Raw genomic sequence first — 27,684 nt, 5'->3', positions numbered from 1 at the left:
TTCAGAGTTTTCTTTCTCCATGGCTAACGAGCCCCTCCTGCCCGAAGCTTACTGGTTAAGGCGCCAGTTACTCGCCTTTGCCCCTTCTCCTGTTAGTGAGAACAGTTCCGCAAGGTTGTCATTGCCGGAAGTGGTAATGGATGTAGGCAATTCACTACCTATAAAATGCTTCCTAATGGCATGCGTCTCAAATAGCCTCTGACAACCAGCCCCATTCCTGGCCTTCGTGTGTGTTTACAATAGTTTGGATAAACAACTGTTGTTAAATAATTAAATTAATTCATTCAAATTTCTTGGTTTGATTTTATTAGTGTAATACAGAAGAGAAGTTACACTTTCTTTATTGCTGTTACTTATAATAAATCTTACTTAGGCCAATCTATATTAACATTAAGTTGTATTTTAAGTGCGTAACTTTATAAAAGAATAATTTTTAAAATGGGAAACCTTATAATTCTTGAGAATTAGTAGTAATAGTAATGCAAGCATATTCCGTTAATTAATATACCTTCAATTAAATTTTGGTGGTGTGTTTATTAAGGGAGGTAACACGATAATTACAATTTGAACGTTCAGTTTTGCTTGAACTAACGAAGTAAGTCCCTTATCATTTCAAATGCAAATTCTGAGGCAATGGGGGTAAAAATTCCGGTATTCTTTCTTCTAACACACACAAGGTGTCAGAACCTTTTCCCTACATTCTGAGTTTCAAGAATGCTTTTTCTGAGACGTCTAAAGACTAAAGTGCAATATCTTGCTATTCAGCAGGTCAAATACATATTTTCTTTTCTACCTTCTGTATTGAGTCCAGCGACTGGTAGGTATACAGATCAATGTGTGCAATGTTTTTGGAGGGAAAGGAGTTGATTATTATTTGCTTTATTATTTCTGAGGCTGTTGCTTGAAACCTCGTAGATTTACTCTATTTGTAGAGCCCATCGACTAGTAGGAAAACCTTAAACCCTCCAAAACTGCAATAGAGTGATAACTGTAGTTATGCTTTATTTTTACAAAGCTTTTATCAGTTCTGTCTGGTAAAATGTTTCTTCATGTTATTTCTCACACCCAATCAAGGATCAAGCTGATATTTCGCACTTATTTCTTTTACCTGACAAAACAAGAATCAATATTTAAAAAAATAACCAAATAACACATAAAACTTCCTTGAGGAGGCTAGAGCCCTCGAGTTTAAATCCAGGTTGTTAAACTTTTCAAAAAAATAATTTTATAAATGTATTTTAAAAGTGATCACTGTGATATTCACAAAGCTCTTTCTTTCTCCACAACCCATTCCCAACTGGTCCAGTCAAGTGATAAGATCTTAGGAAACTGAGAAAGCTAAAACATGAAAATGCGCTCTAAACAAAAACAATTGGTAAATAATATTTCTAATCACACAGATTTAATATTATCAGTCTACATCTATGACAAAGTTAATTACAAGACAGATAACTAATTGATACAATTACACTTCATATTAGCTTTGTTTGTGAGGGTTTTTTTTATTATTATTGTAAGAGAGGTTGAGCTTCATAACCGACTATGGTTATGCTCTTCAAATTCGGTGACTAGTGTGTTTTGTTTTGTTTTTTTAATTTGAGGGAGTTTCCAACACACACTCAACCCCTCAAAAAAAAAAAAAGGAAATGAAATTAGGCATCCATACTTTAGCTTTTTTTTTGTTGCTTTTTTTCATTGAAAATATTATCAACTATGATCATGGTAGTCTTGCTTTAGTTTATTGTATTTAGTATATTTATATATACACATTGGTATATCAACTTTATTATCAATCCACTAGTATCGTTCCGTTTTAAAACTGCTCTTGACAAGATAAAATCCCAGCAATCAAATAGCTTGGTCAGACAAAACCTTGTCCACCACTGACAGAAAGGGATGACCTCTATTTTTAGCCACAATAAACTTAAAACACTAAGTGCAGTCCTAATGGTTAGTTGTACACAGAATACTAAGCCTCTAGACTACATTTATCGTTTATAACACTACAAGGCTGCAGGATACACAATTCAGACCAAAAGAAATCAAATACAGATGAAAAATGTAGACACGAATGAGAACCTAAATCGATCACAGCAGAACAATGGTTATGTCTGCTCTGGAAGTGGCAAAATATGTAGGTAGCAGCTGGGACTGCGTAGCCGCATGAAATACTGTATTGAGTGTATTGCATATTAATTATTAGACCCGAGTAAAAGCTTTACTAAAGACTAAATACATAAACAATACAAACACACACTTGGTATTTCATAAATAACTTCAATTTTATTATATACATAATAGTATGTACAGAATTTTATTATGTACATAATAGTACATGCAGCTGCATAACTGTAACATTAGTCACTAAGCTACAAATCTGCAATAAGTCATGATATAAAACCAGTAAGCAGGCACCTCTTTTAATGGTTTTGCAAAAGTTATTGTTTTTCTTTTGAAGCTTAGCTGTATAAAAAAAAATTAATCCTTCACAAGAATGGGATTTAAAATGTAGTTTTGCAGGCTCACTATTAATTAATTAATCTATAAATTAATATCACTATTAATTTGTATTGGCATAATCATAACAAAAGTAATGTTTTTTTTTTAATAATTCATCAAAATCTCATAAAGCATGCACATTATGGTGGGTACAGCCTAACCTTTGACCTTTGAATTATCTAACCACTTAATTTAAAACTTATTACCATAACTAAAGATTTTGTATTAATATAATTCTCTATATATCATCAAGACCCACTTCCAATGAGTCAAGTTTCCTCTTCACAAATAAAGCATATTTTCCATGGACCTAAAATGTAATGCAGTAACAGTGATGCCAGCATTTTATTTCCTTGGTTCAACATTGGACTTTGTTTGGATTTTGTATGTATGTATTAGGACTGTATAATACGGATGACTAATCCAACAAATTCATCCTACACTTTCAATGTTTAAGCCAGTGGAAGACGACAGATGTGTAGATTCACTCAATGCAGGCTCTGAAAAAAACAAAAGGTAGATTGCCGGTATGTTTAGAATGAAAAAACAAAAAATAAAATTTGAGAATATTATAACAAAATAAAAGTCGAATATTATAACAAAATAAAATTAGAATATTATAACAGACAAAAAATTAGAATATTATAACAGACATAAAATTAGAATATTATAACAGACATTAGTATAATATAACAGACATAAAATTAGAATATTATAACAGACATTAGTATAATATAACAAACATATAATGTAAAAATAACAGAGAAGAAATGAGAACAAAATAAGAAAATAGCAGTGGTAATAAGATTCATAAAAAAAAAAAACAGAAATTATAGGAGAAAAAAATAACAAAAGAAAAATTAAAACATAGCAGAAGTGAATGAAAACAAAATAGAGCTAACAAAAAAAAAAGAAATTACAACGGAAGTAAAAAAATAACAAGGTAACAAAAGACAGTTTGTGTGGAAACACAAACTCAAAATCGGCCCCCGAAGTGGTCCACCCAGGCAGGCTTCAATATTTTCAGAAAGAACATCATAATGAAATTCTATCAAAGAAAAATGACAAGAGAAGAATGGAGAAAGAAGGTTAACAGATCTTATGTAGCCAGCACAACGACCAACCGCCTTTACTTTTCCCCAACTAATGTCAGGTACCCATTAGAGCTGAGTGGACTCAGAGGTGCCCAAAGATTCCAAAGTTGAAAATCCCAGTCTTCACCAGGATTCGAACCCGGGACCGTTGCGTCAGAACTTTGAATGGTCTAAAATACTGTGATGTCGAATTTTCAATATCTTTTCTAGTTTACGAGATCTAAACGGGACGGACAGACAGATGGACAGACATTTCACACAAAACTAATAGCGTCTTTTCCCCTTTCGGGGGCCGCTAAAAAGACAACTTAACAGAGGTAAAAAATAAATACATAACAGACGGAAATTGAAAACAAAACAAAAATAAAAAGAGAACATAACAGAGGTAAAATGAGAGCATAATATTGTCAAATGAAAAGATAACAGACCTACAATGTGAATATTCATTATGTTCTGATGACAAAAAGTAAAATAAGACATAACAGACAGAAAACAGGCAAACAGACAAACTAATGTAGCAAAAATGTTTTTTTCCGAATTGTTTCTAAAACACATTAAGATTGAATGGAAGGCAGTTCACAGTAAATAAAATATACTCTCTTGCCTAGCACAATTTTAACTGAGCCCTACAAGATCATATTGCTAAAAATCTTACCAGGTATAGGTTTGCTGAATGAGGAAATCCTTGGACTACTGTTAGAAAGTCATTTGTTTTAGTCTTGGGGAGGGGGGGGGGGGGGGCTTTGGAATAATTGCTTCTTCTGTTGTTTTCTTTAGGATCAGGCTAAAGTTGATAAATTTAAATGAAAACTTGGCATTACGTGGAGCTATAAAAGTTTGTTGGTCATTGCAATGGTTGCTCTGGCATGATTCAGAATGTGAATTTTTCAGCTTTAAAAACAATAAGAATCTTAAAAGGGCTCAAGTGTCAAGTGGGCTATAGGTATTTAGATAAGATGCTGGCATACAAGTACCAACATGGTGGAGCCTACAATACTACAAACAGGAAAATAATTACAGGTTCCTATAAACAAATGCCTAATTACGGTTGCCTGTGGATTGCTGCCTGGTTTTGTTATTGACAATCATTGACTTGTTGCGCCAAAATGCTGGTAGACTGACAACTAAACTGCTGTAGGCGTATTATAGCTTAACTAATTAACTTGAAATAACATGAGTAACTTCTTTGTGAAGAAAACTAAATATAACGTTTATAGAAAACTAAATATAATGTTTATTATAATATAGATAAAGTCAAGTTAATATGAGATAAAATTAATGTACTAGATTTAAGTGATAATATTTTTGAACAAAAATTAACTCATTACAACTAAATAACCTTTCACATTGTGAAGTCGTCTATCCTAGCTAAGATCAATGATGACAAAGCCACCTATCTTGCACCATTCATAACCGATTGCTTTCCTCTTCCCACCATCACCATAGAAACACACACAAACACTCAGTGAGGTATGCACAATGGAAAGTCATCTGGATGGTCCCACATTTTAACTCTTGCCTGCTGCCATCCTACAGAAGGTTTATGTTATGATGTAATAATCTTCAATTCTAAAGGACCAATCAAAACATGTACATCAAAACAAACATGTAACTTACTTACAAGTCTCATATATCTGTGGAGTCTGTTTCCTCTTTCTCTTGCTCATCTAGATGTCTGAAGAGCTCTTGTGCAAAAGAGGCAAAAAGCTTTTGTTTCCTTTTAGATGACAGTTCTTTGACCAACGACAGGAAACCTTTAAAATATTCTAGGTCAGGATCTACCTCACTAACGTCAAAGGTTAGCTTTTTTTTTTCAGCCTTTCGTATCCGAGACACAGGGTAGACTAATTTGTTTAGTACACATGATGATTCAAGTGGCAGAATTTGGAATGAGGAGACAGACGCAGAGTTGTCAGGATCATCTGACAAGAGTGAATCCTCCTCCTCGACCTTTATGTCACATGATGATTCGAGGGGCAGGATATGGAATGAGGAGACAGACGCAGAGTTGTCAGGATCATCTGGCAAGAGTGAATCCTCCTTCTCGACCTTTATGTCACGTGATGATTCAATGGGCAGGATTTGAAATGAGGAGACAGACGCAGAGTTGTCAGGATCATCCAACAAGAGTGAATCCTCCTCCTCGACATTCATGTAAAGTTCCTCATTATCAGCCTTGTCATCGTGGTCCTCGTAAGTAACTAATGGGAACCTCGACCTCTTATAGGCATCTGCTAAGCTCATGTTGGCTTGACCCATGTCGGAAGGATTCATATCAATTGTGTCTGCGTACTCCTCCTCACTGCTCAATACCTCTGACTCTACGCTGAAGGAGCTTTTCTCTGTGGAGGCCACAGGCTGGTCACCACCCTCCCGGATTAGGTGTGGCTTGAGAATACCATGTTTTTTCAAATGGTTAGTAAGATATCTGTGTGAGCGAAACTGTTTGTCACAAATGCTGCAAAGAAATGTTGTTTCTTCATGTACATTTTTTTTTTTTAAGTGCTTCTTGAGAGAGTAAATTGTTTTGAAGCATCGCTGGCAATGGTCACATTTCATTGTTGGTTCAGTGGAGTGTGTTTTTAAATGAACATTGAGATATCTCTGGAATTGGAAGGTTTTGGAACAAATGGTGCATTTAAAGTCCTCTGTCGGATGCTTTTGTTTACTGGAGTGTATTTTTAAATGAGTTTTGAGATATCTCTGGCGTTGGAAGGTTTTGGAACAAATGGTGCATTTAAAGTCCTCTGTCTGATGCGTTTGTTCACTGGTGTGTGTTTCTAAATGAGCATTGAGATATCTCTGGAGTTTGAAGGTTTTGGAACAAATGGTGCATTTAAAGTCCTCTGTCTGATGCGTTTGTTCACTGGTGTGTATTTTTAAATGAGTTTTGAGATATCTCTGGCGTTGGAAGGTTTTGGAACAAATGGTGCATTTAAAGTCCTCTGTCTGATGCGTTTGTTCACTGGTGTGTGTTTCTAAATGAGCATTGAGATATCTCTGGAGTTTGAAGGTTTTGGAACAAATGGTGCATTTAAAGTCCTCTGTCTGATGCGTTTGTTCACTGGTGTGTGTTTCTAAATGAGCATTGAGATATTTCTGGAGTTGGAAGGTTTTGGAACAAATGGTGCATTTAAAGGAGCTGAAGGAGCTCTTCTCTGTAGAGGCCACTGGATGGTCACCACCTTCCAGCAAGAGTGAATCCTCATCCTCGACCTTCAAGTTAAATTCCACAACATCAGCCTTGTCATTGTGGTCCTCATAAGTTACTAATGGGAACCTCGACTTCTTATAGGCATCTGCTAAGCTCATGTTGGATTGACCTATGTCCGAAGGATTCTTATCAATTGTGTCTGCATACTCCTCATAACTGCACAATACCTCTGACTTGACGCTAAAAGAGCTCTTCTCTGTAGAGGCCACAGGCTGATCATCAACTTTCGGCAAGAGTGAATCCTCCTCCTCAACCTTTATGTACAGTTCTCCATTATCTGCTAAACTAATGTTGGCTTGACCTATGTCCGAAGGTTTTTTATCAACTGTGTCTGCATACTCCTCATCACTGCTCAATACCTCTGACTTGACGCTGAAGGAGCTCTTCTCTGTAGAGGCCACAGGCTGATCACCACCTTCCCTGATGAGGTGTTGCTTGAGAAACGGCATCTTCTTAAAAACCTGGATCTTGTTTACTGACCACACTCTTCTAATAATCTAATAGTAGATTATGCCATCTGGCCTTCACAGTGTCAGCTGTTAAGACAGAATAAAACAAACAGTGTCAGCTTTTGAGACAAAAAGACTTAACTGTTGAGCTGAAAATAACAAATGGTTAAACCTAAACTATTGTTCAATATGCCTGAATAAAGCTTTGTTTTGTTACCGAACTTTAATTATTCTTCCAAATCTCAAGGAGAAAGAGGGTAAATAAAGTAGGCCTATACTCTCAATTTTGTGTATTTTAAGCAAATTAGACATACCAGTAGAAAGAGTAGTGTAGGCCCAAAGCTATTTAAACAAAAAAGAAATCTAAGATTCAGAAAAGGCTGGGGAAAGCTGACTAAGTAAAATGTATTAGTGATCAAAACTCATTTCATTTGCACAATTTCTACTTAACAGTTTCTTATGAATTCTTAATTTTCTAAAACAAATTCTTTCTTTAAATAATTGTGACAAATTCCTATCAGGTAACCATTAGAGCTGGAGAGGTATGGCTAGGGGGAAGTAGAAATAATTGCCCCACCCTGCCAGAAAAAAATAAGGGGGGTTAGGGAGGGGAGGGACATAACTGAAAAACCGGTACTGGAAAAAATATAAACAATTTGTATATTTTATTAAGAAAAGTTAATATTTTTTACTCAAATTATCTGATTTTTTATAAAAATGAGTCATAATATGGCTGCCTGGTCACATGGTATGTGTTCTGGACTGGTCTCTTCATGTTTCCAGATTGGAACCCTGCTTTAGGCGATTCCTACCAGTCCTATGGAAGGTTTGGCTAAGATGTTAAAATCTTCGACTCTATAGGAACATCAGAAAAATGTATAACAAAGGGAAAGAATACAAAATAAACTTCCAGGAATGTCACACACCAATACAAGCCCAGCCATCAGATAAGCTTTTATCCAGCAACCAGGTGTGGATAGAAAGCCCTTCAACCCAAGTCCTGTCTGAAGGTTCCACAATGGTTGTGACCATTAGGCATACTGGGTTGAGTTGTGGCGCATGGCACCTCGTTTCTTGACTTCTCGTTACATGTGGCTGAAGGCAGTGATGACCATGGGGAATTTCTTCAGATTCCAATTCTGTAACAGCAATAATGCAGTGTAAAGACTTGTTGCAGGGTGTGTGTTCCATTCTCACTTCCAGTGAGAGTTTAAAAAAAAAACTCACCCAAGGTAACCCCACAAAGGCATCTATAGCTCACTACCCTTCATTGGCCTATCTAGTTCCACAACTAGCTGTTTCCATGGAGACACCAGGAAAAGGCTATTAGAGCTGGCATCTTCCAAAGCCCACTCACCAGATAAGCAAACTTGCCAAATAACCCACTTACCAGGTAAGCCCAGGTATGTCCTTCTATATGTTGTCCTTCAAAAGCCCATCTTTGTAATCTGGAAGCCCTGTACATCATACAGACACTTATGTGGCTCAACTGCTGATACTGTCTTGCAATCTTGTTCTACATCAGTCTTAGCCATCTGGAAATAAAAATATATGTCATAGAACTAGTATAGAAATTATAAATATACAGAATAAATTTAAAATTACATACATTATTATATGGAGTCAAGGGCTTTTACAGCTTTGTAAAGAAAAGCCATTTGACCACTCCAGTGAATCCCACTTCAGAAGTATTAAGCTACCCAAGAAGCCCACTGTGGCAAGCTGTCAGAGGAATTTCCAGTCACAACACGAGTCAAACAGGGATGTCTTCTTTCACCAATCCTGTTCCTTCTAGTATTGGAATGGGTCACAAATGAAGCCTACTCTAATTCAGGGAAAGGAATTCAATGGACTCACACAAAAGCTGGCTGATGACATAGCCACAGTGGCATCACTAGGGGGGTGCGGTTCGCACCGGGTGACACCCTTCACAGGGTGACACCCAAGTGAAAAAAAATGCACTTTTGGAATAACTGACAATTTTTAAAAGTGTCATTTGCTAAATATTGGAACATGTGGTTCACCACTGATAAATATTAAAATTTTTATATGAAATTCTACAAATAGTTCCTAACGTTACATCATACTTTATTTTAAAAGCAGTGTTAGACACCTTATTTATAGATTAGTTATTTAGCGACGCACCATAGAAGACGCATATTGAACGGGACTAGTGACGTTTGGGATATGTTGGGTTAGATACCGGAAAAATCAGTTAGCGATATAATCCTCTAGGGTAACGACATGTTTAGTGACAGAGACTTTTACTGTGGCTTTTCTTAGAATAAACCTGGTTATCTTAATTGTTCATCAGCGTTGACTACAACTCTTTACTTGTTAAAATAGATGTCTTGTTTTGTCTGGATTGTTGATCAACTACACTGAATACACCAGAACAATAAAACTCAAACGCTTGCAGAGTAATTGGTTGAAATTCAAGTCATCTATAGTTGACCTCAAGACAGCCTGAACAAGCAACATCACAGCAGATATGAAACCTTACTTTTAGATGTGTATTAGCTGCATGTATATAAATGCTGCTTTAATTTTTAACAAGGTCTTTATCGAATCTATTGAATTAGTAGCTAGCATCGTAATATCAGGATGCCAACCAAATTGTCACCGTTTAACAAATGACGACATTCTTAAGCAACAATTGAGATATCTGAAGATGATGTCTTTTCAGAAGTTGAATGTAAAATGAACTCTAGCTAAGAAATGTTACAATTAATCAGTGGAATGATATAGATTTCAATATTTTATGAGATTGCTTTTGTCGAGTGCCAATTTCCATAAACTGCACAGAAAATTATCCTGAGGAAAAGGAAAAGTACACCGGTTGTTAAAATAATAGTTCTGATGCTTCCTGTTGAGGATGATTTAGTCACTTAAAAGTAAGAAATTGTATTTTTTTTTGTTGTCAACTATTTTCAACTAATTCTATAGAAATGAAATAAAAATTAGTTACTTCATAAGTGGTGGATATAAAGTCCGAAATTGGAATATCAAGAGACGTATGAAGAATAGTCATCAGGATTGGAAAATCGGAAAACAATGGCATCTGGGTAATCGTTGCTATGATTGATGTAAAGAAGAAAAACAATGGAAGGATATATTGCACAAACTGTTTCTTTAAAATCAGAATATTTGACATTTTGTGACCATATTAACGACGATTCTTTATTGAATATATAATTTCCATAAGATGATGTAACTGATATAAATCTTAAAAATATATATGTATAAGAGTCAAAGTTACTGTAAGCACCTTTGTATTTTGTTTGAAAGCACTCCTGACTTAGTAAACACTGATCGGATTCATAAGTTATAATATTTTACTGGAAAAAAAGCTGGTGAGATCTACTTATATCTTAGCATATCTAGAAAGGAGTGAGCCTGAATATTTGATATGTCGAGCTCAGGAATATAAACAATGCAACTTCGGTGTATGGAGCCATAAAGGAGTACAGAAAATTGTAAGAACCAACAGAAAAGCTATTTAATACATGTGTATAAAAAAGTTTCCCATTCAGACCTTGTGGTCTTAAGTGCAAATGATGTAAAGGTCATCTGTTTCTGTGGCCTACGGGTAACAAGGGTGTCATGTGGCCAGCACAACGACCAACCGCCTTTACTTTTCCCCAACTAATGTCAGGCACCCAACAGAGCTGGGTGAACTCAGAGGTGCCCAAAGATCCCGAAATAAAAAATCCCAGTCTTTGCCAGGATTCGAACCTGCCCCCCAGGGTTCGGAAGCCAACCACTCCTCCAATACATGTGTATTACATAACATTCACTTAATCTATGTCTCCTCCAATAGATGTGTATAATATTCACTTAATCTATGTGGTTTTTCAGAAAATACTTCTTGCCTAAAATTTTGGTGCAAAGGAATTTTTTTTTTTTGTTCTAAAATTATTGCCTCTAGAGGTGCAGCTTAACATCTATTGCCAGATGTCTTTTATTTTACCTATCTTTGCTTTATTATTTTTTTTGTGGGAAAGATGTACTAGAAGTTCAACGATACATAAGAGTAGGCCTACCTTTAAACTATTGACAAAGTGGTGGCTAATTAAACTTTTTCTTTACCAAAAGCATAACACGTTCGACAAAGGAATAGATGACACTTTCATAGCAGGTAAATTTATTGAAAATAAAATCTTTCAAGAAATTAATTTTTAGTGATTGATACGTTTTCAAATTTGAAATCCAGATAAGAAAAAAACATTGTAATTTACTTAAGGTTGCATTGTTGCAGAATCGAACTATAGATAAATTGTAACCACTGAATTTTTAAATTTAACTGACATTTTCTAATTGTTTAACAATCAATGAATGTAGTTAATTCTAAAGTAAGTGTATTATGGTTTAACAAACAAACAAAAGAACACAAAATTTTTCTCTGTGTGTGGGAGGGAGCGGGAAGGATTTGACATCCCCTGAGTGGACCACACCAGGTGACACCCACCCTAGTGACGCCACTGCATAGCCTTACTATCACACAGACTTTAGGACATGCAAGAAAAGGTCACAGCTTTAAGTGAAGCAGGAAAAAGAGTAGGCCTCAAAATAAACCACCAAAAAAACAAAAGTACTTAAAGTAAACAACAAACAAATAGGAAACATAGAACTGAATTCTGAGACCATAGACCAACTAAATAATTTTATATACCTTGGGAGTGTAGTCAGTGTATTAGGTGGAACAGATGTAGACATTAAAAAACATCGTATAAATCTAGCGCGTCAGACATTTACACAGCTAAAACTAAAAACCAACCTGGAAATCTCTTCACATCTTAAACAAGACTAAAATAAGAATCTTTAACTCTAATGTCAAGGCGGTCCTCCTGTATGGTTCTTAAACTTTGAGAACAACTGAAGCAACAACAAAAAAAGTACAGACCTGATGCCTGAGAAATATCTTAAAAATACACTAGTAGGACAAAGTAGAAAACACCAAACAACTGTGGGAGATGAGTGGGCAGAAAAATATAGAGGTGCAGATCTTAGAGAGGAAGAGGAGATAGATTGGTTATACCCTTAGAAAAGATACCAACAATAGAGCTAGGCAGGCCTTAGAGTGGATCTCACAGGGAACAAGACGTAGAGGAAGACCAAAAAGAACATGGTGGCGCAGTATACTAGAGGAAGCAGAGAGGACCGGAAAGAGCTGGGAAGCCATCAAAAAACTAGGAAGAGACTATGGAGAGCGGCGCCTTTTGTTGAGGCCCTCTATGTTCCATGAGGAACTCAAACTTTGAGGAATGATGAACCATGGCGCTTTAAACACCCCATCCCTTATTGCCCAATTGTCACCGTTGAAAAGTGACCTATGATACCTATACATGCATCTAAAATCCACCTGTATTATGGGTCAGACTAAAAAATGACTAGAATAATCTAGAATCTAATCTTCTTTTTATCTTCAAATATTAAATGGACATTTCTATACTAAAGTTGTTTTAAACTATCATGTACACAGGTATACAGATTCTAATTAAAAACAAAATAGTAAGTCTTGTATTATACATCTAAAAATTCTAATATAAACTAATTAAATATAAAGAGACTATTGTATTTCTATTAGGCTCAGTGTTATTTTTTTTTTTAATTTAAAAACGGGACCAAAAAAATCATAACTAGTACGAGATCTATTCAATCTAGACTCTAGAATCTGCTAAACATAATGATAAATACTCAATTAATAATACTTAATTATAGTCCATAATCACAGTGAGTGAGTGACATAGATTAGATGATAGAGTATTGTATCTATAGAGAGATAGACTCTACTCTACACTCTATTCAGTCTAGTGTCTCTCTAGATTCTAGATCTAATAATTTTTATTTTTTTATTCTTTAGAATCGTTTGATTATTATAATCATTATTTGATATTTCTTACCAAACTCAAACTGTAAATAGCGTAAACGGGTAGATCTAGACTAGATCTTTATATTTCTTAACTTATTAGATCTATGTAGACCTCTACCTCTCTATTACTAGATCTATAGATCTAGATCTAGATCTAGATCTAGATCTAATATAAATGTCTAGATCTAAATCTAGATCTAGAAATTCTAGCTTAGATTTAGATCTTTAAGAGTCCTTCGAACTCTTCACTGTTTTTACGCCATAAAAAATGGTTAGCACACCGACCTATATACTAGATTCTCTGTGGCATTTTATCTGTGGCATTTTACGTCTCGAGAGACGATCTTTTCCCTTTGCAACTTCTTGTGTGACTAAAGAGGCCAATCCTTGATACACAGCTGCGATCGCAGGTTGGGCATATATAATCACCAGGCGCCGTTGCATTTTCACCCTTCTTTCTGCTTCTGCTTCTGTTGTGTATGACATCTGCAATCTGTGACCCTTCCTTTATGCTCTCTCGCTCCATGTGGATCTGTCCAGTGCCACCTCTTCCCAGTTGCCAGTGTCGATTTTGAAGAGCTTCATGTCGCGTTTGCATACATCCGTATAACGTAAAAGTGGGCGACCAGCGGCTCTCCTGCCTTCTATTAGATCGCCATACAGGATGTCCTGTGGAAGTCGACCTACTGGCATTCTACGAACGTGGCCAAGCCAGCCAAGTGTCTGCTGCTGATAACAGAGCGGTTGTCCTGGCACCCTGCTCTTTGTAGCACTTCCTCATTGGTTTTCTTATCTTACCACCTTATTTTAAAGATCAGCCTTAGGCATCGGAGGTGGAAGACATTCAGCTTTTTTTCCTGCCATGAGTAGGTTGACCATGTTTCACTTCCGTTCAGCAAGGTGCTCAACACACAGGTCCTGTAGACTAGGGCTTTAGTACTGTTAGTCATCAATATGTTGTCCCAGACTCTTTTCTGCAACCGTGACATGGTGGCCATTGCCTTGGCTATCCTGTTGTTTATATCTTTATCCAGTAGAGTGTTGTTGGATATGATGGAGCCAAGGTAACAAAAGTGATCAACAATTTCTAGTGGTTGGCCATTAATGCTTACTTGAGGTGTAGTGTTTGTGTTTTGGACAAGTATCTTAGTCTTGCTTTGACTGATGTTTAAGCCGAACTTCTGGCAAGCAGCAGATAGTTTGTCAACCAGGGACTGTTGCTGAATATCAGAATCAGCCACAATAGCTGCATCATCAGCATACAGGAGTTCCCTGACGAGTAGCTTCCTAACCTTGGTTTTTGCCCGCAGCCTTGATACATTAAATAGTGTTCCAGAGGATCTTGTATGGAGAAACACACCTTCGTTTATGTACGCATAATGCAGTAGACAGGAGAAGAATATGCCAAACAGAGTAGGTGCGAGCACACATCCCTGCATGACACCACTGCAAACATCAAAAGGTTCTATACATAATATAATTAGTGTAGATATTAATTTTATTTTAAACAAAAAATAAAAATAATAATAATAGATTTTAGATAGGCTTTGATAGGCCTACTGACAGATTTAAGAGCTGCTTTATTTCATACTTACAGATTCCTGATCTGCTTTATTTGATCATAATGCAGCTTCTTCTATACATAATATAATTAGTGTAGATATTAATTTTATTTTAAACAAAAAATAAAAATAATAATAATAGATTTTAGATAGGCTTTGATAGGCCTACTGACAGATTTAAGAGCTGCTTTATTTCATACTTACAGATTCCTGATCTGCTTTATTTGATCATAATGCAGCTTCTTCAGGTTGGACAATGGATGGTTGCCTACAGTTGAGGGCCTAGTCGTTCGGGGTATGCGCACTGGGCTGTATTTAAGTGATCGTTCACTGACATTTCGTTCACCGACAAATCGTTCACGTTTTTTCGTTCACCCGACATATCGCTCACACACACAACTTGTTCACCGATAGTTGATTCACAACAAATGTTCACACGACAAATTTTCACACGACAAACGCTCACTGACAATTCGTTCACTGACAAATTGTTCACAGTTAAATCGTTCACTAGATAGTAACATATTGTTAATATTATATAGATCTATATTCTTGTCGCGTTTTTAATTCCTTTACATTAAAACTTTTGTAGCTTTAGGCCTATTTCCACACAAAAAAATTATTGCTATAGAGACATGTTGCCCGCATGGGGATGCAAGAGGTATCCAAATTCTAGCCATTTTTTCGCACCGAACAAGTAGTGCAGTAGGCCTATATTAGCCTAGCAGGCGGATCAGGAATTGATGACCAACCATGTATGTGCAATGTACGCCTTTGAATTCTGAGTAGCCACATTTTAGCCAATTTTTTATATTTTATAATGTAATACATCTTCCAGATCTGTTTTGTTTTTATTATGTAGGCTAGTTTTATTCAGAACCCAGTAGGGTGCAAGTGCACCACCATGTAGCCCCCTGCGAGCGCCCATGCAGTTTTGATTCAAGAGCTTAATAAATTAATGTTCAAGAAAATTTTGCGCATCGTCTTCTAAGTCTAAATCTAAAGGCCTGTCATTGGAATATTATTAAGTATAGTAACTTAACAAGTAGGCCTAGTGCTTCCACTGAAGTAGGCTACAGTTGTAGCCTAAAGCTATGCTGTAATTGTAACTAGAATAGGCAAATCTGTAGTTCATGTCCGACCATGTATGATTTATTATAGGCTTGCAATTCTTTGCACTATAGAGGGTGTCGAATATTCTATAGCACGTTAGTCGTGACGATTTGTTTTCATTTGCACATAGATTTAGTTATGAATGCCACAAGGTGAAAGTACAAAGGATTGGCTTCTTTAGTCACACAAGAAGTTGCAAAAGCTAAAAATCGTCTCGAGACGTAATATGCCACAGTTACTTTTTATAATATTTAGTTAAGGTCAAGAATATTTTTTTTTTTTTTGCCTTGGAGGAGAAATCCTTACCAATTATCTTTCGATGTGATAAATGTTCTAGTTTCTTTGAACAAAAGTAAAGAGGGTAAATGTATTAACGTCTTGCGGTAGGTGTTAGCGCTCGATAAATTTTCGTTTTGTTGATAGCGATTGTATTTGACTTCTTTGGTTTACTTCTATAAAACAAAACAAACAAAATGTAATGCAAACGACAATCCCCAAATTCCAAGAACTTAGCTAAAGAAAATTTTGATTTTAAACCCCCACCTCCGAAATTTACTATAAAACCCCCTCTTCAATATAAAAAAGAAAATTACACAATGAAAATGCTATGAGCGTAGCCAAAGAGGTTTTGAGTTTAAAACCCCCTTCAGCGAAGTTTATAGCTAAAAAATGCCTCTTCAATATAAAAAAAAAAAAGCAAATTACACACTTGAAATTCTATGAGTGTAGCCAAAGGGGATTTTGAGTTTACCCCTCCCCCCCCCCCTTTTTTTTTTTCAGTGGGGTTTGAAGCTAAAAACATACCTCGTCAATATAAAAAAAAAAGCAAATTACACACTCAAAAATCTTTGAGCGTAACCAAAGGGGTTTTAAATTTAAACCCCTTTCCAGTGGGGTTTCAAGATAAAAAAAATACCTCATCAATATAAAAAAAGCAAATTACACACTCAAAAATCTTTGAGCGTAACCAAAGGGGTTATATCTTTTTTTCTCAGACTTCTAGGCCATTCATTAATGAAATTAAAATTAAAATATAGCAAAATAAAATGTAATATGTGTTACATGGATTGACTCTACAAAAAAAAAGCTTGTTTGCAAGTCTGATAATAAAATGTCAATATTGCGTGTATAATTAATTGCTATATAGAACATACTAAAATGACATTGTCCAGATTCGCTTACCTAAAAAAGTCAAAATTTGTATTTTGGCACCAGAATGTGTGAAATACTTGCACGATCGACTATTTTGTCTAATGTAATGTACACACACACATATATATATATAGCCTACACATTGGCGTAGCCAAGGGGTGTTTGAAATATAGGCCAAGTTGCAACTGTAGTTATGGTTTATTTAAACGAAGCTATTATCAGCTCTTTCTGGTAAAAAGGTTTGTACATGTTTGTTTTTTTCCACACCCATTCTCGGATCAAGCCGAAATTTTGCAATTGTTTCTTTTACCAGACAAAACAAGAACCATTATTTTATAAAATTTACCAATTAGATAACTATTGCTACCGGCCATTTTTTTTTATATCGAACAAGGGAAAGAAATAGTGCTTCACTGATCTTGAGGTATAAGTTGAATTAGTCACCTTTATATCTTGCTCCAAAATCTACATTAATGTGGTAACTGTAGTTATGCTTTATTTTTACAAAGCTTTTATCAGTTCTGCCTGGTAAAAAGCTTTTAAACGTTATTTACCCCACACCCAATCTCGGATCAAGCTGAAGTTTCGCACTAATTTCTTTTACGTGACAAAACAAGAATCAATAATAATAATAATTAAAAAATAACCAAATAACCTATAGATACCAAATAACCTATACAACTTTCTTGAGGAGGCTAGAGTTCGAATCAATAAGGTGTTAAACTTTTTAAAAAAATAATTTTACATATGTATTTAAAAAGCGATCACTGTAATATTCACCCAGATGCCCCCTTTCTTTCTTCCCCACTGGTCCAGACAAGTAATAGGATCATAGCATACCGGCCATGGTTACGCTCATAAATTTGATGACAATTTTGTCTTGTTTTACTGGAGGGAGTTCCTCAAAATAATCCTCTTTTTATAAATAACGTCTGTATTACATAAGATAAATGCTCTTTCATGGAAATAGGTGAATGTAGTTTGTTTATCGATCCTCTAATATCGTATTGTTTTTAAAACTGCTTCAATAAGATAAAATCCCAGCAATCTAATACCTTGTCAACCACTGACAGAAAGGGATGACACCTTTTTTTTTAGCCACAACAAACATAACACACTAAGTACAGTCCAAATGGTTAGTTGTACATAGAATACTAAGCCTATAGACTACAATTATAGTGTATAAAACTACAAGGCTGCAGGGAACACAATTCAGACCAAAAGAAATCTACTGCAGATGAATGATGTAGACAGCGAAGGATAACTGAAATCGACTACCACAGGACAATGGATATGTATGTGCTGAATGTGGCAAAATATGTAGGTCGCTGCTGGGACTGCATAACCACATGGAATACTGTATTGAGTATTTTCCATATTAATTTTCAGATCTGAATAAAAGCAAAAGACTATAGAGTTACACACACACACAAAAACACACACTTGGCATTTCATGTCAATAATTTCAAATTTATTATGAACATAATAGTATATACAGAATAATGAACAAGTATTAATAATTTATAATTGTTTCAACATTGTTAAAAGTGACTTGGATGTTGGATGGGGGAGAAAGAACAAAATGTTGATTTCTTTAATTTTTTGGGGTGAATTATTTTTTCTTATATTCTAAAGTTGAGTAGACAAGTGGAAAATATGCTTTAATGGACTAAAGTTGAAAGCAGTTGGCAATACCATAAAAAACTATCTGACTCTACTTCATGAATCACATAAAGCAGTGATATATATAAGACTAACAGCCAGTGGCGGACTGGCTATATGGGCATTTGGGCAAATGCACGGTGGGCCGGTAATCAAATGGGCCTAATTAAGGGTCTCATGAATGCCACTATGGCACGCATAAAATTGTTAAAGGTTTTTTAGTATTCTCTTATGTAAGGGGCTATATGAGCGTCAAGTTAAATACATCTTTTACAGACTACAGTGTAATACTAATTTAATCTCACACATTTTCAAAAATAATGTAATAGCCTACATCCGTAGACAGTGCTATTAGTAGGCTTCATCCTTTAGGGCCCACAAATATAGCAATTCAAAAGCAACATGTTCTATATTTCTTATAAAGATAGAGTGTTATAGAGCATGCATACAGTTATCGATAGTCATAAAAAAAACAATGATTTTGAGAACAGATAGGCATATAATTGGAAACCCATCATATGATATACAATTTACAAAATGTACTGTTTAGAAATGCCTGGGCCGATTTTGACATCCAGTCTGCACCTGCTAACAGCACTTTAGAGTCTTGTAATAACAATGAACACATTAATAAGCTGCATTACTGTGACATTATCACTAACTTCGAAATCTGCAGTCAGTCATGATATAAAACCAGTAAGCAGGCAACTTTTTATAATGATACAAAACTTTTTCTTTCTTTCTTTCAAATCTTAGAAGTAAAAAAAAAAAATAATTAAATCCTTTACTACAAGAACGGGATTAGAAATGGGAGTTTCGCGGGCAAACTATTAGTATTACTTTGCATTGGCATAATCAGAACAAAAGTAAATTTTTATAATTAATTTATCAATATCTCATAAAGTGTGCACGTTATGGTGGGTACAGCCTAACCTTTGACCTATGAATTATCAAACAACCTAACCTAAAACCATGAAAGTTTATGAGGGTGCCGTGTGGTCAACACAATGATCCACTCTTAAATTTTCTTTCCCCCCCCCCCCCCCCCCAAGAGTATTCTACAAAGGAAAGGAAATTGTATTTACAGCAGGATTCAAACTGTGGTGGCCTTTTGGAAGTCTTGTGTTCTACCTTATGACCACAATATCCTGTCAGTATTAGAAATGGAATGTTGATCGCTCATATTTTTGTTATTTGGAGATGAGTTGATCACTACAAGCTTCTGAATGTTTTCAATGGGCCATGTAATGCAGTAACAGTGATGCCAGCATTTTATTTCCTTGGACTCAATTTGTTTGGATTTTGTATTATATGTATTAGGACTATATAATTGGGATGACTAATCCAACAAATTCATCCTACACTTTCAATGTTTAAGCCAGTGGAAGGTGGAAGACAACAGATGTGTAGATTCGCTCAATGCAGTGTCTGAAAAAACAAAAAAGGTAGATAATGTAGAGAATGAAAAAATATACATAATGATATAAAGGTTTATAGATTAAATCATTTAAAATATTAAAGCAAACAAAAAAATGAATTTATTCATCACTTTTAAAAAATACAATGCAGATTCCTGGTAAACATAACAGATGTAAAATTAGAATATTATATCAAACATAAAATTAGAATATTATAACAAACATAAAATTAGAATATTATAACAGACATACCTGTATAATGTAAAAATAACAAAGAGAGAACAAAACGGGTAAATAAGATTATAACAGAGGTAATTAGATTTAAAAAAAAAACAAAATATAAGAAAAAACAAAACAAATGAAAAATTAAAACAAAGCAGTAGTAAAATGAGAACAAAATAAAACAAAAAAAAAGAAATTACAACAAAGGTAAAACATAAGAAGACAACATAACAAAGGCAAAATAAATACATAACTTTAAAAACACTTAGTCTCAAAGTAAGGAAAAATAACAGGCAGTGTCAGTTGGGCTATAGGTACTTAGATAAGATGCTGGCATACTAGTACCAACATAAAGGAGCCTACAAACTAGAAAATAATTACAGGTTCCTACAAACAATTGCCCATTTACAGGTGCCTGTGGATCGCTGCCTGGTCGTGTCATTGATGGTGATTGACTTGTAGCACCATTATATTATATAATATTATATAGCTTAAATAATAGAAACACACACACACACACACCATAACAGCACTGGAATGTCATCTGGATGGTCCCACATTTTAACTCTTGCCTGCTGCCATCCTACAGAAGGTTTATGTTATGATGTAATAATCTTCAATTCTAAAGGACCAATCAAAACATGTACAACAAAACAAACGTGTAACTTACTTACAAGTCTCATATATCTGTGGAGTCTGTTTCCTCTTTCTCTTGCTCATCTAGATGTCTGAAGAGCTCTTGTGCAAAAGAGGCAAACAGCTGTCGTTTCCTTTTAGATGACAGTTCTTTGACCAACGACAGGAAACCTTTAAAATATTCTAGGTCAGGATCTACCCCACTAACGTCAAAGGTTAACTTTTTTTTTTCAGCCTTTTGTTTCAGAGACACAGGGTCAACTGATTTTTTTACTACACATGATGATTCAAGGGGCAGAATTTGGAATGAGGAGACAGACGCAGAGTTGTCAGGATCATCTGGCAAGAGTGAATCCTCCTCCTCGACCTTCATGTCACATGATGATTCAAGGGGCAGAATTTGGAATGAGGAGACAGACGCAGAGTTGTTAGGATCATCCGGCAACAGTGAATCCTCCTCCTCGACATTCATGTAAAGTTCCTCATTATCAGCCTTGTCATCGTGGTCCTCGTAAGTAACTAATGGGAACCTCGACCTCTTATAGGCATCTGCTAAACTCATGTTAGCTTGACCCATACCTGAAGGGTTCATATCATCAATTGTATCCTCATATTCATCATTGCTCAATACCTCTGACTTGACGCTGAAGGAGCTCTTCTCTGTAGAGGCCACAGGCTGATCACCACCTTCCCGGATGAGGTGTGGCTTGAGAAAACCATGTGTTTTCAAATGGTTAGTAAGATATCTGCGTGCGCGAAACTGTTTGTTACAAATGCTGCAAAGAAATGTTGTTGAATTTGTTTCGCCATGTACATGTTTATTTTTTAAGTGCTTCTTGAGAGTACGAATTGTTTTGAAGCGTTGCTTGCAATGGTCACACTGCATCATTCGTTCACTGGAGTGTGTTTTTAAATGTGCATTGAGATAACCTCGGAGTAGGAAGGTTTTGGAACAAATGGTGCATTTAAAGTTATGCGTTGAATGCGTTTGTTCACTGGTGTGTATTTTTAAATGAGCATTAAGATATCTCTGGAATTGGAAGGTTTTGGAACAAATGGTGCATTTAAAGACATCTGTGGGACGCCTTTGTTTACCAGAGTGTATTTTTAAATGAGCTTTCAGGTATCTCTGGAGTTGGAAGGTTTTGGAACAAATGGTGCATTTAAAGTCCTCTGTGGGATGTGTTTGTTCACTAGAGTGTGTTTCTAAATGAGCATTGAGATATCTCTGGAGTTGGAAGGTTTTGGAACAAATGGTGCATTTGAAGGAGCTAAAGGAGCTCTTCTCTGTAGAGGCCACAGGACGGTCACCACCTTCCAGCAAGAGTGAATCCTCCTCCTCGACCTTCACGTTAAGTTCTTCATTATCAGCCTTGTCATCGTAGTCCTCGTAACTTACTAATGGGAACCTCGACATCTTATAGGCATCTGCTACGCTCATGTTGGGTTGACCCATGTCTGAAGGGTTCATATTAATTGTATCCTCATATTCATCATTGCTCAATACCTCTGACTTGACACTGAAAGAGCTCTTCTCTGTAGAGGCCACAGGCTGATCACCCCCTTTCTGGATGAGGATGAGTTGTGGCTTGAGAAACGCCATCTCGTTAAAAAAACTGGATCTTGTTTACTGACCAGACACTCTTCTGATAATCTGATAGTAGATTATGGCATATTGCCTTCACAGTGTCAGCTGTTAAGACAATAAAACAAACAGTGTCAGCTTTTGAGACAAAAAGACTTAACTGTTGAGCTGAAAAGAACAAAGGGTTAAACCATAACTATTGTTCAATACATCTGAATGAAGCTTTGTTTTGTTACCAAACTTTTTATTCTTGTAAATCTCAGGGTAAAATGTATTGGTGATCAAAACTAATTTCAGTTGCACCATTTCTACTTAAAAGTTTCTTATGAATTCTAAATTTTCTAAAGAAAGTCTTTCTTTAAATAATTGTGACAAATTCATATCAGGCAATCATTAGAGCTGGAGAAGAGGTATGGTTAGGGGGCAGTAGAAATAATTGCCCCACCCCACCAGAAAAAATAAGGGGGGGAGGGACATAATATAAATATTGGATAAAATATAAACAATTTGTATATTTGATTAAGAGATGTTTCCAGATTGGAACCCTGCTTTAGGCGATTCCTACCAGTCCCATGGAAGGTTTGGCTAAGATGTTAAAATCTTAAAGTTACTCTAAAGGAACATCAGATAAATGTACAACAAAGGGAAAGAATACAAAATAAACTTTCAGGCATGTCACTCACCATACAAGCCCAGCCATCAGATAAGCTTTTATCCAGCAACCAGGTGTGGATCGAAAGCCCTTCAACCCAAGTCCTGTCTGAAGGTTCCACAATGGTAGTGACCATTAGGCATACTGGGTTGAGTTGTGGCGCATGGCACCTCGTTTCTTAACTTCTCGTTACATGTCGCTGGAGGCAGTGATAACCATGGGGAATTTCTCCAGAGTCCAATTCTGTAAAAGCATTAATGCAGTGTAAAGACTTGTCGCAGGGTATGTGTTTCATTCTCACTTCCAGTGAGAGTTAAAAAAAAAACTCAGCCAAGGTAACCCCACAAAGGCATAGCTCACTACCCTTCACTGGCCTATCTAGTTCCACAACTAGCTGTTTACAAGGAGACACCAGGAAAAGGCTATTAGAGCTGGCATCTTCCAAAGCCCACTCACCAGATAAGCAAACTTGCCAAATAAGCCCACTTACCAAGTAGGCCTGGAGTATTTGCAATGTTTTTCTATATGTTGTCCTTCACAAGCCCATCTTTGTAATCTGGAAGCCATGTATAGCATACAGGCACTTATGTGGCTCAACTGCTGAAACTATCTTGCAGTCTTGTTCTACATCAGTCTTAGCCATCTGGAAAAAAAATGTGTCATAGAACTAGTATAGAAATTATAAATATATAGAATAAATTTAAAAATTACATACATTATTATATGGAGTCAAGGGCTTTTACAGCTTTGTCAAGAAAAGCCATTTGTGTAGTCAATGTAACAGGTGGAACAGATGTGAAGACATTAAACGTCGTATAAATCTAGTGCGTCAGACATTTACACAGCTAAAACTAAAAACCAATCTGAAAATCTCTTCACATCTTAAACAAGACTAAAATAAGAATCTTTAACTCTAATGTCAAGGCTGTCCTACTGTATAGTTCTTAAACATCTGAAGCAACAACAAAAAAAGTACAGACCTTCATCAACAGCTGATGCCTGAGAAATATCCTAAAAATACACTAGTACGACAAAGTAGAAAACACCTAACTGTGGGAGATGAGTAGGCAGAAAAATATAGAGGTGCAGATCTTAGAGAGGAGGAGGAGATGGATTGGTCATACCCTTAGAAAAGATACCAACAATAGAGCTAGGCAGGCGCCTTCGAGTGGAACTCACAGGGAACAAGACATAGAGGAAGACCAAAAAGAACATGGTGGCGCATTATACTAGAGGAAACAGAGAGTACCGGAAAGAGCTGGGAAGCCATCAAAAAACTAGCAAGAGACTGGAGAGTGGTGCCCTTTGTTGAGGCCCTATGTTCCATGAGGAATGATGATGAAGAGCTTAGAACCATGGCTCTTTTAATGCCCCATCTCTTATTGCCCAACTGTCACTGTTGAAATGTGACCTATAATAGATGATACCTACACATGCATCTAAAATCCACCTATATTATATGGGTCAGACTAAAAAAATGACTAGAATAATCTAGAATCTAATCTTCTTTTTATCTTCAAATATTAAATGGACATTTCCATACTAAAGTTGTTAAACTATCATAATCATGTACACGGGTATACAGATTCACCAATCGTAAACAAACACCCCTTAAGTCACATGACAACCATCATCATAATCTAGATACCAACATGGAATCTATTGTTAGAAAACCACTCTTGCTTGTAAATTTTACTTTTGTTAACTTGTTAGAATATTGCGATGTTATAAATGCAGCACATGCATGTGAAAATGATTACAGACACGTAATTATGAAAGGACAAACGTTGTTCAAAGAACATTTTGTGACGGATATTAGATTTAAGTCTGATGAAGAAACACGTTGTCACTACGTTCAGGCTCGAGTCAAAGCCGAGATGAAGAAACGTTCTGCGTACAATGTTACTGGAGTGATAATCTACAATGGAAAGCTACTTTTAAATTTAATTTAAATTACCATAGAATCAGAGAATCTATGACTATCTTACTATAGTGTCTATAGAGTATAGATCTATGACTATGATCTATATTACTAATATTAGTCAATCTACTAAGCTAGATTTAAGTCTGATGAAAAAACACGTTGTCACTACGTTCAGGCTCGAGTCAAAGCCGAGATGAAGAAACATTCTGCGTACAATGTTACTGGAGTGATAAGCTACAATGGAAAGCTACTTTTAAATTTAATTTAAATTACCATAGAATCAGAGAATCTATGACTATCTTACTATAGTGTCTATAGAGTATAGATCTATGACTATGATCTATATTACTAATATTAGTCAATCTACTAAGCTAGATTTAAGTCTGATGAAGAAACACGTTGTCACTACGTTCAGGCTCGAGTCAAAGCCGAGATGAAGAAACGTTCTGCGTACAATGTTACTGGAGTGATAAGCTACGAGGAAAGCTACTTTTAAATTTAATTTAAATTACCATAGAATCAGAGAATCTATGACTATCTTACTATAGTGTCTATAGAGTATAGATCTATGACTATTATATATTACTAATATTAGTCAATCTACTAAGCTACTTACTTAGAGTTAGAGTCGCTAGTACTTAAACTTATTGACTTATTAGTTAGGCCTACTAGATAATAAGATATCTACTAGACTTTTAGATCTAGACTAGTCTAGATTCTCTAGATTAGTATAGTTAATAGTAGATACTCAGATAGAAACTAGATAGACTACTTAGCGAATTATTGTTAATGTTATGTGTTTAAATTTTAAATGTTTAATTACTTTAATGTTGTCCACTTGATTAGAGTTAGAGTTAAATGGAGCCATCATTTGTCTAATAAAGTATAATACAATTAGATCTCTATACATCATAAGTGACATTTAATTAAGTAATTAAGATCATAATACATCAAAATACATGCCTAAGCCCTAACGGCTGTCTGTGTCAGCTCTATTGAAGTTGTTAGTGAACGGATGCTGCGAGGTGGGGGATCTTTATATTTCTTAACTTATTAGATCTAGATATAGAGTGTAGATCTAATATAAATGTCTAGATGACTATCTAGATCTAGAAATTCTAACTTACTAAGCTTAGATTTAGATCTAAAAGAGACCTTCGAACTCTTCACTGTTTTAACGCCAAAAAAAGGTTAGCACACCGACCTATATACTAGATTCTATACATAATAATGATAATATAATTAGTGTAGATTTCAATTTTAAACAAACAAACAAAGGCATTTACACTCCTGGACAATTTTCTGCGTTGTCAAGGCGCAGGATCAATACCAAAATCATTATCAAAAGTTGTTTTTTAAATACCGACCTTAATCACGGATAGAAAGAGATTAAGAGAGAGAAAATAAACTATTATAAATTAATAGAAATAGAGCTGTAGAGCTCACAGACCTATATAAAATACCGACCGTAAATACGGATAGCTATGTAGATTAATTAAACAACTAGGAATATACACTATTAGTAGCAGTAGTTTTGAATAGGGGGAGGAGAGATTATTATATTATTATATAATTAATAAATATATTCATATTAATTACACCTAGATAACAATAATTGCAGAAAAAAATAGTGGATCTAGATGTGGCATTTGTATTTGACATGGTCAGATTCTAGGTACAGATTTTTTGGATTAAAATTTAATTTAATGTGCTATCAACATGTAACATTTCTAAGTTAAAGTTGAGATTAATTAAATGAATAAATGTTTTTCAATTACTTATAGTTTCAAACTGGATAACCATCTTCTGAGTAGAACAAAATATAGAGCACAAATGTGAATAAGGAGAAATTTAATTTAGTACTGTTAAACATAAAGTAGTCTCAATGTAGAAGGCACCCAAAGCCACACAAAAATGCCACATGTTTGTATCATCAAAGATTGCATAACCATGCTTGACACAACACTCAAGAAAATTTAATTCTGTTAAATGTTCAATGTTAAATGCATGTGGAAAAAATATTTTTTTCCTTATGAAGGAATGGTGCACTGCCTGTGATTCTCTTGCTTTTCTTTCCATGCTTAAAATTAAAATCCTAGAAAAATTATTAAAGATGAACAATACAAAATTTGTGATGTCAATTTTAAGTAAAAAACAAAATAAATAATTTCTGGATAACTAGTCGTAAATCAGATAATCAATGAGAAATTGAAACTAATTGGAACATTATTAACTACAACTACAAAAGTTTTAAATACATATTTAGATGTAGATACATACAACCTATGTAATTTCCTGCCGATTTCTTGTTTTGATTCATGCAAAACATGGGCTATTCTGTAAATATTATTAAGCTCATAAATTACTCATGTATTTAGCCAGTCAGCCAAGACTGTTGCCCAGGGTGTGGCATTCGAGGAGCCATACATGAGCTAGGTAGTTGAGAAATGTAGGTGAATGACTACTCTTAAGTTGAAAGAATATGGCTGTCACTCACCTTTCTCACTTAACCTACACCCCAGGTTAGTAGTTAGTAAAAACAAGTCCGCGTCGATTTGCAGGGGCATTTTATCCCATACGGTAGAAATCCCTTTCTGCGAGTCACATTTGCTTCTAATTTCACTCAAAGC

At 35.4% G+C, this 27,684-nt stretch overlaps 2 protein-coding genes across 12 annotated transcripts; both read right to left on the bottom strand.

Moving 5' to 3' along the window:
* Positions 1-2,263: 2,263 nt before the first annotated feature.
* LOC106058825 (zinc finger protein 12-like) lies at positions 2,264-13,380 on the bottom strand. 3 transcript variants are annotated; one of them, XM_056008923.1, is made up of 4 exons: positions 13,160-13,380; positions 8,647-8,791; positions 5,211-7,343; positions 2,264-2,999 (listed from the first exon to the last, which is right to left on the bottom strand). In XM_056008923.1, exon 3 carries the CDS (start codon positions 7,254-7,256, stop codon positions 5,220-5,222), a length of 2,037 nt encoding a protein of 678 aa, XP_055864898.1. In that variant the 5' UTR covers positions 7,257-7,343; positions 8,647-8,791; positions 13,160-13,380; the 3' UTR covers positions 2,264-2,999; positions 5,211-5,219. The 3 variants fall into 3 exon arrangements, with proteins under 3 accessions (XP_055864898.1, XP_055864897.1, XP_055864899.1); XM_056008922.1 differs by having other exon boundaries at positions 5,215-7,343; XM_056008924.1 differs by lacking the exons at positions 8,647-8,791; positions 13,160-13,380 and adding an exon at positions 8,183-8,429 and having other exon boundaries at positions 5,215-7,343.
* A 6,278-nt stretch (positions 13,381-19,658) lies between these two features.
* Positions 19,659-27,560, bottom strand: LOC106066117 (zinc finger protein 236-like). Of its 9 annotated transcripts, XM_056008870.1 has the most exons (6): positions 27,335-27,560; positions 26,918-27,149; positions 23,621-23,773; positions 23,162-23,373; positions 20,932-22,586; positions 19,659-20,045 (listed from the first exon to the last, which is right to left on the bottom strand). In XM_056008870.1, exon 5 carries the CDS (start codon positions 22,494-22,496, stop codon positions 20,937-20,939), a length of 1,560 nt encoding a protein of 519 aa, XP_055864845.1. In that variant the 5' UTR covers positions 22,497-22,586; positions 23,162-23,373; positions 23,621-23,773; positions 26,918-27,149; positions 27,335-27,560; the 3' UTR covers positions 19,659-20,045; positions 20,932-20,936. The 9 variants fall into 9 exon arrangements, with proteins under 9 accessions (XP_055864845.1, XP_055864847.1, XP_055864846.1 ...); XM_056008872.1 differs by lacking the exon at positions 26,918-27,149; XM_056008871.1 differs by lacking the exon at positions 26,918-27,149 and having other exon boundaries at positions 27,338-27,560.
* Between the last annotated feature and the right edge of the window lie 124 nt (positions 27,561-27,684).

The sequence above is a fragment of the Biomphalaria glabrata genome, chromosome 13 (assembly GCF_947242115.1).
Source record: "Biomphalaria glabrata chromosome 13, xgBioGlab47.1, whole genome shotgun sequence".
NCBI lineage: Eukaryota > Metazoa > Mollusca > Gastropoda > Planorbidae > Biomphalaria > Biomphalaria glabrata.
This window is presented reverse-complemented; position numbering and strand designations above follow the sequence as displayed.

Excerpts from the sequence above, each read along its gene's own strand:
- LOC106066117 (XM_056008870.1), bottom strand. The coding sequence starts at position 22,496 with ATGGCGTTTCTCAAGCCACAACTCATCCTCATCCAGAAAGGGGGTGAT.
- LOC106058825 (XM_056008923.1), bottom strand. The coding sequence starts at position 7,256 with ATGCCGTTTCTCAAGCAACACCTCATCAGGGAAGGTGGTGATCAGCCT.